Source organism: Triplophysa rosa, linkage group LG10, assembly GCF_024868665.1.
Source record: "Triplophysa rosa linkage group LG10, Trosa_1v2, whole genome shotgun sequence".
NCBI classification, from domain to species: domain Eukaryota; kingdom Metazoa; phylum Chordata; class Actinopteri; order Cypriniformes; family Nemacheilidae; genus Triplophysa; species Triplophysa rosa.
Window position 1 is genome coordinate 1,207,885 of NC_079899.1, and position 14,043 is coordinate 1,221,927.

At 39.1% G+C, this 14,043-nt stretch overlaps 1 protein-coding gene across 1 annotated transcript in view; it reads left to right on the forward strand.

Annotated features, from left to right (window-relative positions):
• Positions 1-789: 789 nt before the first annotated feature.
• The window catches only part of LOC130559910 (protein unc-79 homolog), a 57,306-nt gene continuing 44,052 nt past the window's right edge, over positions 790-14,043 (forward strand). Inside the window, exons 1-6 of the mRNA XM_057343251.1 lie at positions 790-1,002; positions 7,494-7,614; positions 9,109-9,422; positions 9,556-9,726; positions 11,780-11,875; positions 13,843-13,898. Of these exons, the coding sequence (XP_057199234.1) occupies positions 981-1,002; positions 7,494-7,614; positions 9,109-9,422; positions 9,556-9,726; positions 11,780-11,875; positions 13,843-13,898 (780 nt within the window). The 5' untranslated portion in view covers positions 790-980. The remainder of the gene's footprint in view (positions 1,003-7,493; positions 7,615-9,108; positions 9,423-9,555; positions 9,727-11,779; positions 11,876-13,842; positions 13,899-14,043) is intronic.

Consider the following 14,043-nt stretch of genomic DNA (forward strand, 5'->3'; position numbering starts at 1 on the left):
GTATGTGCAAAGATCTTAAATCTTAAAACCCCGTCTGTGAAATGGCGGCTAAAATGTCACAATCTGATGACGAGCCTGACAAGCATCAAAACACTCATAACCAGAAAAAAAGACCAAAGCATTATAGTATATATTGTGGTTTCAATACTCAAATTTGATCAAATCTAAAACATTGATATCATTTTTTTGAAATGGCATTGCTCGCTCAGATGTTCACACAATGTTCTTTACATGATGTTGGATGCTTTTATGTAGTAAATCACAAAAAAAGACCAGCTAGGTGTTTTCAGACTGAGTCACATAGAAGAAAATTCATTTAAAAGAGATTGTATTTATAAGTTTCAAACTACCAGATTCTTGTATAAATACAGGTTTGTTAACATCAGTCAATGTTGTGTTGAAGCACAGACTGTACAAGACTTCTGTAGCATTCTTACACCCAAAACCATTGTTAATATTCAAGTATTTTTTCTAGATTGTTCTTATACTGCTGTTAGTTCTGAAAAAAGGCCAAATGATCGTTTCATTTACAGATGTTAAGGTCTTGAAGTAGAAAGCAGAGATTTTTTTCTGAATTGAAACACATTTACACATTGATGCAGTGTTTTTAAAATCATAAATAAGAAAAAAACATATTGAAATATAATATCCGTTCAGGGCAGGTGTAATATATGTGAAGTAAATAAAGTCAATATTTATTTTTAGACCATCTGCTCGTGCTGGGTGGAGAATGATTCGACACAGAACAAGCCCTTGTATGTAAAAGACATTCGTGGAGCTTTAGATGTCAAATCATATCATAATAAAAGCGTATCTGAAGTAATGAAGGTGTTCTGTGTGAGAAGTTGTGAGGTGATGAAGGTTTTTCGCGTGTGACCGCGGCGCGCGCGCGTTTATTCCGTTTTTTGCGCTGCCGCACGACACACAGACGACACACATCTCTCACACATTCACTCGATGAATCCAGGAGAAAAACCAACATGTCAACGAAAGCAGAGCAATGTAAGTGTCTTCATGTTATTATCATCTATTGTATTGTACAATGTATGATAACATCATTATTATTATTATTATTATGAGCGCGCGACGGGAGCGGTTGTTAAAGCAACACGCTCTTTGAATGTGTGTTGTATAAATGCAATATGTATACCGTTAGATACGGCGGTATTAAACGGGTTTAAGATATTCAATGAGACCAGTTTCAGGAGGTATGAGAAGTCTTCTTCAAGGTCGTTTCTAGCTCGAGATCTTTTTTAAACGACGATCATCTGCAAATCTCTCGTTAGTTTTACACATCTATTCACACGAAACCGCGACATTATAGTTAGCCTAAATATAACCCTGACTCGACTTCATCTGTCATGATGTTTAATAGTGTCAATAATGTTATAATGTTTAATATGATGGGCTTTAATAGGGGGCAGTAAAAACACGTTATTAAAGATCTTTCGACTAGAAGCGTTTTTCCCCTTATTTCGCAGTGTAAACAGCCATTTGCAATAGCATGTTAAGCAACATGTTTTTTCATGTGTTTATAATAACAGATGATATCATACTGTGCACATTGTCATGGCATAATTTAGTCCGATCAGTCTTTTATAAAACATGTTTATAGTTTCAATGAAAATAACTTAAAGGGATAGTTCACCCAAAAAGAGAAATTCTGTTATTGTTTACACACCTTCCAAGCTGTATAGGCTACATTTCTTTGTTTTGGTGACACAGAAAAAGATACTTGGAAGAACAGTTCTTGGACCCCATCGACTACCATAGTAGGAAAAATGATAATGGTAGTCAAAAGTGCCCCAGAACTATTCGATGTCCTACATTCTTCAAAATATCTTCTTTTGTGTTCAACAGAACAATTTTTTTTCCTATTATGGGAGTCAATGGGTTCCAAGAACTGTTTGGTTATGAGCATTTTTCCAAATATTTTTCTCTGTGTTCATCAGAACAAAGACATTTAGAACAACTCACAGGTGGCGGGTAAATGATGACAAAATGTTTCTTGTTGGTTGAACTGTCCCCATATATAAGATCTATTATCATGTAATTTATTCTTAAATGAAACAATGTGATGTTTTGCTCAGTGCCCGGCTGGATTTTGAGTCTCCAGTGTAGCGTCTGAGGCAGGGCTGTACAGTGTGACATAGTGCCGCAAGTGCTATTTTACGAACTTTTCACTGTTTTTTAAAGTGAAGCTACACTGAATCTCAAGTGCAATGTTGCCAGATTGGGTGGACAATTTCCAGCCCAAAGGCTCAATAAAACCCGCCCAGCCCAAATTTTAACTGCCAAAATAATGTGATAGAAATGCATTGCAATGTCAATCAACGATGATAATGGCCATTTTATCTCCTTAAAACGAACTATGACACGATGAAAAAATATATTTAAACCAGGAAAATGGATCAAATAGCATTGAAGAGAGTTAGAAAATAGGACTAATATGTCCAGAAACCACTTCAAAGCGACAATCAATAAATTAACCAATGACTTTAACCCTCAAAAAACACATTTTGTGCAAAAAGTTCCCCCCTATAATTAATGGGATTCGGAAAGCTGAGTAGGCATTTTCTACTCATTCATGAACTTCATTCACACACCACAGCAGCCAAACATGTGCAATTCATTGATACACACAACAGAACAAGAAAAGAACAGCAGCAACAATAATGCGCTTATACCTTTGAGAGTTGCCATAACATCTGACAGAACTACAGTACGTCTTTCGTGAAGTATATATTGCAGAACATATAATGCAAAATTTAGCAAGTCCAGCAGCTGTCAAGGACGAGTATGATGAACAGAAGTAACGTTAGTAGAATCCCATATTCAGTTTGATTTTTATTAAATCATTCAACTGCTGTGAATTCAGTTATAGTTATATTTACAGTCTTCGAGTCGTCTGTCACCACATGTGTAATCCATGTTGTGAGATTTGAGTTACTCGCCCTACCGTGCAACATATATTTGAGCCACTTTGGCATTGCGATCGCTTCAATATACAAAATCTGGTCCTTTATCGCTCCAAAACCCTGTCACTCACGAGCCATCACATGATCTCAACTGTAGATTGATTGACAGGTGAGGTCTCCCTATCCCAGACCTGATTGGTTAAACTGAACCAATTAGGGCTGTGTTAAGGAATAATGTGTTTATGACTGAACTACACATTATTTTCGAACGTTTTGAAATAACTTCACTAATCAAAAGCAAAGAAAAGGCAAGCTGCTTGTGTCATGGTCCTGCCTTCTTGTTCAGGATTTTCTAGTCTTGTGGCAGGATCGTGACAGATCCCTTATGTTTAATGTGAGAAAGTCATGGGGTGTTTATCTTTTGACATTCCATGTGCTTTCTCGTGTCTCGTCATTGGCCCCGCCCCTCTCATATCACGTATTACTTCCATGCCGAGTTTCATTACCCTCACCTGCCCTGTGTTATCATCCCTCGTTTGTCTTCCCTATAAAATGCCCTCATGTTTCATTGTCCTGTGCTCGGTGATTGTATGTGCTTGTGTACCCTGTACCTTGTGCTTTGTGCTTACCTGTGTGCTTGTTTGCTGTTGTTGCCTGTTCCTGTTGTTGCTGTTTCGTCGGTCTTAGTAATTCTTCAGTTCAGTTCAGTTCAGTTTAGTTTAGTCCATGTCAAGTGTTTGTCAGTCTAGTGTTTAGTTAGTCTTCATTCTGTGCTTGTTTATTATTTTCTTGTTCCTGTTTTTACCCCATCGCGGGTCTTTGGTTTGTGTTTTAAAAATAAAAAGTCTTTTGTTAACCCCTTAATTCCCTGCTGCCTGCAATTGGGTTCTTCTCCTAGCTGCCACACCCCCCGGTCGTGGCAGATCGTGACAGCTTGGGCGGGTTTTTCATTTCATAAGCAGCCCAAATTTTGTCCACCCGCCGAGAAACCGCCCAATCTGGCAACACTGCTCAAGCGTCTTCATGACGACCTGCCAAAATAAAAGTCCAGATGATAAAATAATGAACTTGTAAATTTATAAACGGTAACACTTTAGTATAAGGACCAATTCTCACTATTAACTAGTTGTTATTAGCATGCCTATTAGCATATTGGCTGTTTATAAGCACTTATAAAGCACATATTCGGCATGACCATATTCCACATCCATAATCCTACACAATACCTAAACCTAACAACTACCTTACTAACTATTAATAAGCAACAAATGAAGAGTTAACTAAGCAAAACTCGTAGTTAATAGTTTACTAAAACCGAGAACTGGCCCTTAAAGTAAAGTGTGACCAATAATTTTTCTGCAGTTTAATGTAGTAAATGCTATAATATATTACAGTATTTTTATGGACAAATGTATTTACTACTGTACTGTATAGTAGAGCATTGAAAATACAGAACTAATTTTTTAAAAAGGAAAACGAATTTGGTAAAAACAAAGAATGATATGGCCCTAATTTATCCATTTGTATAATGTTAATGTCCTTTTTACCTGTTACCTGTCTATTTATGTGATGACCTGCACTTGTTTGTTTTTAAATGATAACAGACTTATACTTGTGCTACAGCTGTTAGGCCTGTGCTACAAAACTTTAAACCTCTGTAGCACCGGTGCTATGCGCAAAAAAAGATAACGTTCAGGCCTGCGAGGCACTCTTTACACCTGGTATTAAGATGCCTTTTGGTCGATCGGATCACAAGTGGACGGCGCTAAATACGGGTGTAAACAGGTTGTGAAATGTTTTGAGCTTGTCCACTTTTAACCACTTCCAGAGGTAGTCGAAAACACATTGGACTGGATTGTGTTCATGGTGTAGACGCTCATGTGGTTGAATAGGTTCGAACAGCCACAAGAGACCATCTACTCTCCGTCTACAGACTATATATGCCTAAACATTCTGAAACGTGGGTTAGCCAGACAAGATTTAAACTTTGCCGGCTGAACACCTAAAAGTTTGGTTGAAAGACTAAAAACCTATCAAGCACAATGTTTTCTCAGCATTCCAGATGTATAACACAAACTCACAGTGTTCAGTGCAATTTCGCGGCTGTCATAGCAGAAATAAGAACCACTGCTCTCTGTATGTCTCCGCCAGCGTTACTGCATGTGCCTATTTAGTATGTTCGTTCGAAAGATCTGAAAATCCATTGTATTTAACCTCTCATAAACCCTCCCCTTGAAGAAATCAGGACAGGTATGTGTCTCTTTCGTCCACTTGTGATCTGATCGACCAAAACGCATCTTAATACCAAGTATGAACAGTCCCTCAGTGGCAAATTCATTCAATAATAATCACTGTACATTAAGAGAGTCTAAACCAATTATTTAGGTTCATTCCTGACTCTTGTTTCTTTAAATACATTATGTTTAGATGTGCAGTCAACCTGAAATGTCAAGAAGAAAATGTCCATGAGACCCAAACAACAACAACAGACCTGTAAACAGTGTTTATGACAAAGCTCTTCTGTGATCTAACCAGCTCTACAACAAAATGTATTCAACGAATACTCGGCTGATATAACCCTCAAACTACTCTTACTGCCTTTAAGGAGCTGCCAGTACAAACGTCAATCACCTGATAATTTGGATCACAGTAATTACGAACAATATATGTCCTAAAAATCTTGATAATCCCTTAAGAGATCCACATGAGCAAATGCAGAATAAAAGAAAATAGTCAATTCCTTGCAACGAGAGCATGAGGGGGCGCATTAAAGTCAGTAGTGTCTGTCTGTACAGAGCTGCCAATAATCTAGATTTATAGTTCAGGATTAATCTCCTGAAAATGTTTGTCATGTATATGTAAAAAAAAAGAAAAATGCAGAAAAAGAAAAATGATGTCATTCCTTATGTGAGGGCAAAAGGTTAGCGTGTACTAAGTCGGAGCTCATGTTTGTGAGGGAGAGCAAAATATTCTCAAAGGAGCGCAAAGTATTATTGAGGAACGCTGTAACAACTCATGAACTACATCCCCCATAATGCCTTGCACCTGCACTCCTCCGGCCATGTTGATTGTTCCCGCTCACCTGCACCTCATCAACCGGACACTATATGTTCTCCCTTTACCCAGTGTTTTGGGTCTGGTCTAGTTGTATTTTGTGATACTAGTTCTGTACCCCTTGTTCCGTGGAAGTTTATTGCCTGTTGGATTATTGTATTTTGTTCCTGTGGATGTTTGTGGATTGTACTGTTTTCCTTTGGATGTTTCCCTGTTTTTGGATTTCCCTATTTTTGTTCCTGAGTTCACCTTTTGATTATTAAACCTTTCACCTTTCACTTTACCCCTGTGGCATCGTCTATCATATGTGAACGGTTACAGACGCAAAGGAAAGCAATATGAACGCTTCTAAAACTAAGGATCAGGGCCCGATTGCATAAAGCACCTTAAGTGTAATTTACCCTTAAGTGTGTCCTTAAGTATACCTTAAGTTTTACTTAAGTTATTCTCCTATTGTCTTTGGTAAAGGAAAATCACCCCTTAAGTGCCATACTTAAGGGAAAAACTTAAGGTGCTTTGTGTAACCGGGCCCTGCACTCTGCCGTGTCTCTCAGCGACTTTTCTGGCTGTAAAAGACTTGAGTGAACTTTGTGTGGTGCGCTTGAGAATGCATGGGTTTTTCAGATGAAAAAATGTCATTTTAATTTTCAGTATGAAATTTGGACAAATAATGGAAAATATCACTTTGTTTTAGCGTAATAATAAAAAAATTGGTTTTAGTAGTGTAGTTTGACTACATCTCCCCCCCCCCAATTCGAATACTGAATTTACAAATTGGTTAAAAAATGTTAGTGTTAAAGTGTAAACTTAAAAAAAAAAATCATTTGCACTTGTAATCTTTAATCAAAAACGTTAACCACCTTCCGTTCTGGAAATGTTGTTGCGATTCCATGAGATCACAACAAAAAAAGGGAGTAGACGAGCGTACTTGCGGGAAAAAAGCATTTTTATTTATAACATAACATACTAAAAAGAAGATCTAATTGAACAAAGCTCGAGCCAAAGTAACCAATACAACGAAATAAACGTAAAATGGAATCCAAAAAGGAAAGGACACCCATCTAGCCTGAGATGTAGGTGACACTTTTTCTTGAGTAGAACAATAAAGACGATTTTTATGGAAAATCCGCAGACCTCTGTGATTCATATAATGGATGTAAATGGGGTCCAGAAGAGTCCTAATAGCACATACTGTACAGTATCTCCAACACAAAATTGTCTTGTGAAGCGGATCGATCGTTATTTGCAATAAACGGAACGTCATTTATAAAATGATGAGCGGTATTCTACAGCTTCTGCAAAACACCTCACTCGCTCGCATGCATAAATGACACATGCGCGATCTCAAATGTGAACGGACACGGGTTTGTTAGAGGGAGAACTCAAGATACATCATTTTTTGGGGAGAACTATTGCTGTGCAGTCATTGATGCACATGGATGTGTCTGGGTGTTGTTTGCAACATGTGTGTTTACAGCATTGAGTGTTCATTGTGTGCCACTTTGCTTTTTGTTTGTTTAGTTGGCTCTAAGATTCGATACTTGCAAGAGTATCACAACCGTGTGCTTCACAATATATACCCAGTGCCATCGGGAACAGACATTGCAAATACTCTGAAATACTTTTCCCAAACCCTGCTCAGGTAAGTGCACGACACAGAAAACAGGTTAACCACAAAACACTTTTCTAGTGAAGGGCAAATGTTGCATTCTTATTAGAGTCAGGATTTTTATTTCATCTTTAAAGACGGCTGTAGTGAATATCATTCAGAGAATGTAAATAATACTGGTGAATGGGTCACATCCTGTCACGAGTTATGTCTGATCTGTGGAAACAATAGAAAATAGAAGTCTATGTTATCATCAGTTGACATGAACCCTATGAAAGAGGGCAGTTCTCTAGAGTTTTTTGAAACTTTGATTTGTTTGTCTTAATGTCTGTTTAAAGTGTTAAATAATTGAACACTTGTGTCCTGTGACTAGCGAATCATAATGTGCACATTACACATGAAACAGGCGCACAACAGTGTCATAAACATACTGTATAGATGTGCTTATTCATAAACTTAATCCCTTGGAGAAACTGAGAAGATTTAAATGGGCTAGAAAAGGCCATTTGTCTACTTGTGTGTATTTGTGTAATTTGTGTTCTGTATGTGTGTGAATTAAACGAACCTTTATAGAAAACATTGAGGGCAGTGAAGTAAAACAAAGAGACATGTTTCTGATATGTGTGAGATCCAGAACGGGGGCAGTAGCGACCTCCTTTCATTCACCGTCAGTAAGAGTGTACGACCTTCAGATTAAACAGAAAGACCATTGTGTTTTATGTTACGCACATCAAATTCCAGTTGCTCCTCCTCCTTCAAAACACTGCTGTTTTCAAGAAAGAAAAGACACTCATCCCTCCACAAACATGAGACATTTGCTTTTGAAACCAGTGTATTCCTTTTCCATTACAGTTCTCCCGTACCAGTTTGCCATAGACTAGAACCGAAATCCATATGCCTGTCGAATGCCATTTCCCCCGAAATGATACTGAGACAGTATCATAATGTATTGACATACAGACATTTCTTTTATCTGGTGCAATAAACATGTGTTGTGATCAGGGAGCTTTTAGTCGAACCTCACATACATGTTTATTCTTGGCTAAAGCATGTTTCCGAAGTGTCATCTCTGTATCGTCCTCAAAACGAATATCTCTGACAGCCCCTCCATTGCTCAGTGTTTGCCACCAGGCTCTTTGGCCTGCCGTGCGATTGGCTGGCGCCGCTGGCCCCTCGGTGGATTGGGGGCGTGGAGGGGGCAGCGTGTGCGTCAAAGCATTGCTCTTCTGCAGGAGTATGGGGCTGCCACTGAAAACATGCCATTTTTTATAGTTTTGCTCCTTGTCACCAGATACGCATGAGATGCAGTGATCGTCTGTTTCGTGTGCTTAAAATTGAGCCGAACAAAGTCGAAACAAACCAAGAGCACTGAGACAAGACACTGCATCCTATGTGTGCAATATCTGGCTTTGGTTCTTTTCTACTTACACTGTCTCTGTAGAGCCATTTCAATGTAATGTGCTGTTTCTTTGTGTCTTTGTTGTCTCTTTTTTTCCCCTGTTCCCCCCCACCCCTCCCTCGGAGCAGCGTCCTGTCCCGTACAGGCAGGAAGGAGAGCCAGGAAGCTTCCAATTTGGCCGTGCCCATGACCATGTGTCTTTTTCCTGTGCCATTCCCACTCACCCCATCTCTAAGACCACAAGTCAGTTCCATCAACCCTACAGTTACTCGATCCCTCCTTTACAGCGTTCTGCGGGACGCCCCGGCCGACCGGGGTGCTGCCCCCCAGCAGAGTCGGGAGGTTCAGCTCTCAGAATATCCCTCATTGGACTATCAGGGCCTCTATGCCACCCTCGTCACCTTGCTTGACCTGGTGCCCATGCTGCAGCACGGTCAACACGGTGAGTCCACACCCGCCTGCTGTCGTTTCTCCTCGATGCTCGCTTCCTTGCTGAAAATGACTTTTTCAATCTCGCTGTCGGTCAGGCTGCATTCCTCTTCTTTGTGTGACTGTTTGTCTTTCTTCTCTATCAGATCTGGGACAGGCCATATTTTACACTACAACCTGCCTTCTGCCTTTTCTCAGTGATGATATTCTCAGTACTTTGCCCTACACCATGATCTCTACTTTAGCCACCTTCCCTCCGTTCCTGCACAAAGATATCATCGAGTATCTGAGCACATCCTTCATCCCCATGGCCATACGTGAGTAAAGTCTTCTGTATTCCAAAGATAAGACGAATCACCTCATGTTGGTTTGGCAGCGCTTATTTTACTGACTTTAGTTACGGGTATTACTAGGGATGTAACGGTATCAACATTTCACGATACGATAGTACCTCGATATGAAGACTACGATACGATATTTATTGAATTTTGTGCAGGAAAACAAAACAAAACAAATGAAGACTTGGAAAAATGTGGCATAAGTGTTTATTAAACCAAGACTGAACAAAGATCACATTTATTATTTTTAGATTAGGTAATTTTAAAGTGCAAAGAACAGTAAAGTCAGTAAGAAACAGGAACTAACATAATAACATAAAAATGAATAACATAAAAATTTTGAGAACATGAAACATGAAAAAATTAACATGAAAAATATACATGATATATACGTAACATGTTTGTCAACTTTTAACAACTCACAACCAGTCAGGTACTCACCTCATTCACTGCTTCACTCACTGCTATTTTTTTCTCCTCTTATCTTCATGACTTCAAACTTTTCGGGGTGATGATGTAACAAATAGCTCTTCATATTAGTCGTATTCCCCGAATTGTACTTCACCGCAGTCTGGCAGTGTTTGCATATTGTTTTTTGTATGTCCGTCACCTTTTCTCCGTTCTCGTTTCTTGTTACGGGAAAACCAAAATGCTTACACGCATCCGATTTATAATTCGCTTTAGCTTCAACTAGAGGTGGGCGGAATGGCCAAAAATCTATTTCAAGGAATGAGTTATTTTATTTCACGGTAACGATATATTTCATCAAACAATCTCCCATTATAATTCTATATTTTATACCAGTTTATTACAGTTCATTTAAATGCTCACCATAGTTAAAATGTAGGCAAGTTATGAAAATGTTGTTCTGATAATCAGATGTATTATTTATTCATATTTATCTTCTGGCTATATCATATGTATACAGTAGGAAGATAGACAACATATAAAACAATAAAGTATGAATATGCACAAACAATGAGAGTACAGTATATGACTAAACTGGTGTTCATGGGGTCTGTACTGTAGGTCTTTATCGCTCTTCACTCTCTATTAGATGAGCACTTTTAGTGTGTTGCGACTCTCTGTCTTTAGGTTAGTTTATTCTCGGGCTTGTTTCTGCACTGCGCGTCTCTGGTGACTCCTCACGCGTCTCCCAAAACTGGAGGTAGAAGCGCGTCACATCAAAGCGCTCGTGAGCATCATCGCGCATTTCAACTCAAGTTTCACCTTGGTTCGCCTGAAGTTAAACTTTATAAAACTATTAACAGCTTTTCAAAACAACCTGACTTCTGAAATACGTGTTGAGAATGAGCTTTATTAAACGCTGGCGCAGATCCCTGCACGAGCACTGCGGGTGAGAGAAGTGCCAGACTGGAGCGGATCACTAAACTACAGACTGAAAGAAGGTCAAAAGAATGTTGCTTAAAGAGGAAAAAGACCCAGGGATCAGGAAACAGCTTTGCTGATGGTTCTAGGTACCGAAGCCCCAAAAGGCGATGTAGAAGGTGGACAAACCTGCAGGATGACCATGGCATGCCTAAGTGGCCTGGCCTGCCGTGTTGTAAGCCCTCATTGGAAGGCTTACATATCCCTTACAATCGAGGGTAGTCAGGGTGGAACAGGACTCAAAGCATGTATGGGCAGTGAAAGGTGCCAAACTTGTCATGCACCTCTGGGAGAAAAGGTTCTGGTGCTTCATATCACAGTTTGAGCCCAGAAACCATTGAGCCACAGATACTTAAAGCATTGGCAGGCTAATCCCACTCGCCAAATTTCATTAGCCTTTTGTGTAAAGATCAGACATGGTTGGGCTTCTGAATGAGCTAACCTCTAAGGTCACGTCAGCGACACAATCACGAGTTAACGACAGATAGTTTCAATCGCCATTAACTTGATAGCACTGTTTATACTGTATACAACATATGACAGAATTTTCTTCAGGTTTACGTGAAGTGTGGTTTTTAAGAGAAGTGGTGGGAGGTACTAATGCATGTCTGGTGAAATATGTAAATGGATTTTGTGTGTCCAGTGGGATCAACTCGAAGAGAGGGTGGCATTCCAGCATACATCAATCTGTCTGCATACTCCATGCTGATGATCGCCATGCAGTACACTTCAAATCCAGGTGTGTATGGAAGCATCAGGCTCTAATGTTCACTGACTTTTATCAGCGTATGATATCAGTAGCTTTTGTTAAGTACAGAGGTGTTTATGGACTAGAATCTGAGATTGCGCTAGGTTTTTTCATTATCTGTCATTTTGACGGACAGGCTCGTTAAAAATCTGTCACGTAAGGGATAATGTCCAGGCAGCTGGTTGTTATGGCAGAAATAATCACAGACCATGTGATCAGGATGTGAAACGGAGGGTCTTGTATCTCACTGAAGGGGCTTATTTCATGATAACAGCCGGCTGCTTGTACATTATCCCGCTTTTTACACGACTACTTGCCACATGAGAAAAAAACTGGACATAAAATGTGAATTTGAAATATTTTATTACCTCATTTTTAACGAATGCAGACCTTCCGCGAGGAAAAGCCGTTTAGTTTCGGTTTTAAAGTAAGAAAGGACGTTCAAACGTCACAAACAGGCAAATTGGTTGAATCATTTGTAAATATAATGTCATATATGTTATTAAAACACATATTTATAATTCATTTTTGTGTAATATTAAACTGCCCCTCTCAAAATGATTTGCTGCATCCAGGTTACAGGGTGTTATTAGTTTTGAGCGGTTGTTATTAAAGCAATAAGCCCCGCGAAGCAGTGGGTTACAGTGCATTTTATAACAGCTAAGGGCGTTGTGGCACGATGGGAAGCGGAGTGCCAAAACCCCGTAGCTGTTATAAAATGCACTGTAACCCACTGCTTCGCGGGGCTTATTGCTTTTATAAAATGGTTATTCCATATGCTTAGCAAGGTTTCATAAAATAAAGTAAATAAAATGATATTTAGGCTATGTGGTGCGGCCAGCCGTTATATATTGGGGTATTTTATAACGGCTTAGAACTCCGCTCAGCCAATCAGAATCAAGGACCAGAACTGACCGTTTTATAATTGAAAATAACAAACTTTGGAATGTCGCAACTGGCCAATCAGAATCAAGCATTCAAAAAGCCATGTAATAAAATTGATTATTACGAATTATCAGGATAATTAAATTGTTTTAAAAACATACTTTACAAAAAAATTACTGTGTGCATTTTGAGACAAAACAATCGCACTGATATATATATTTTAAGATATGTCAGTACAAGTTGTTTTCAATCAAGGCATCTCTCACATTTAAGTTAGTCTGAGACTAGGCTTTAACCCTTCGCAAAAACACGTTGAGGGCAGGGGTACCTCCGGCCGCTTACAATCACGTTCTGATGAAAGGAAATGATTGGATGCTACAAACTGAACAAAACTGGAATTAACAAATTGCCATGATTGCAATCTGTCAAAATAATGGATAGACTTCAGATAAGATTTGGTAAAAAAATCTGTCAATAACAGAGAACTTCCAATTAACACGAATTTCAGCCTCTCAGCCTTGTGAAACAGCTCAACACCTCTTCTGTCAATACTTGACTTAAACACTTCTAACAACACAACACTGATTACATCTCTTCTTTCTCTATTTCTCTTTAGCTTGTGTGCACTATGCAAAGATTTGACCAAGATGCTGCAGTTGTATTACTATGAATGAGACGGCCGATTTAGTGAAGCAGGCCCACCCACCAGTAAAAAGAGCCAATTGTGAATGATTCTAAACTGATGATTCTCTGGGGGCGGGGCTCTGTACACAGTGTTGTGAACCTTTGCACATGTGCAGTAGCTCAAACATCCGTGAAACAGTTAGCGCCATTTGAGCCCAAGAAACAGAACGTATTCTACAGTTGATGTCAGGATTAATGACTGTTGGGAGATTTGTTGTTTGATTGTGAGATCTCTCTATCCCTCTCTTATTCAAGTTGATTGGACTTGCTCATGTATGAGTGAAATGTTTGCCTGGAGACATTGTAAATATGGCCGTTGAGTGTGGAGACTTTCCTTCAAGAGACTTCTGCTAAATGAATGAATGTGTATAAATGTCTTATTGTTTCAGTTTACCACTGTCAGCTTCTGGAGTGTCTGATGAAATACAAACAAGAAGTATGGAAGGTACTTATTTTCTCTTAAGGAAGAACTTAAACTGAGTGTTTTTTGTTGTGTTTTACCATTTTATTACTTTTATATACTGTGCAGCACTTTGGTCGATGGACTGTTGTTAACTAACTAAATGCTAACCGTGACATCACTGTGTTTT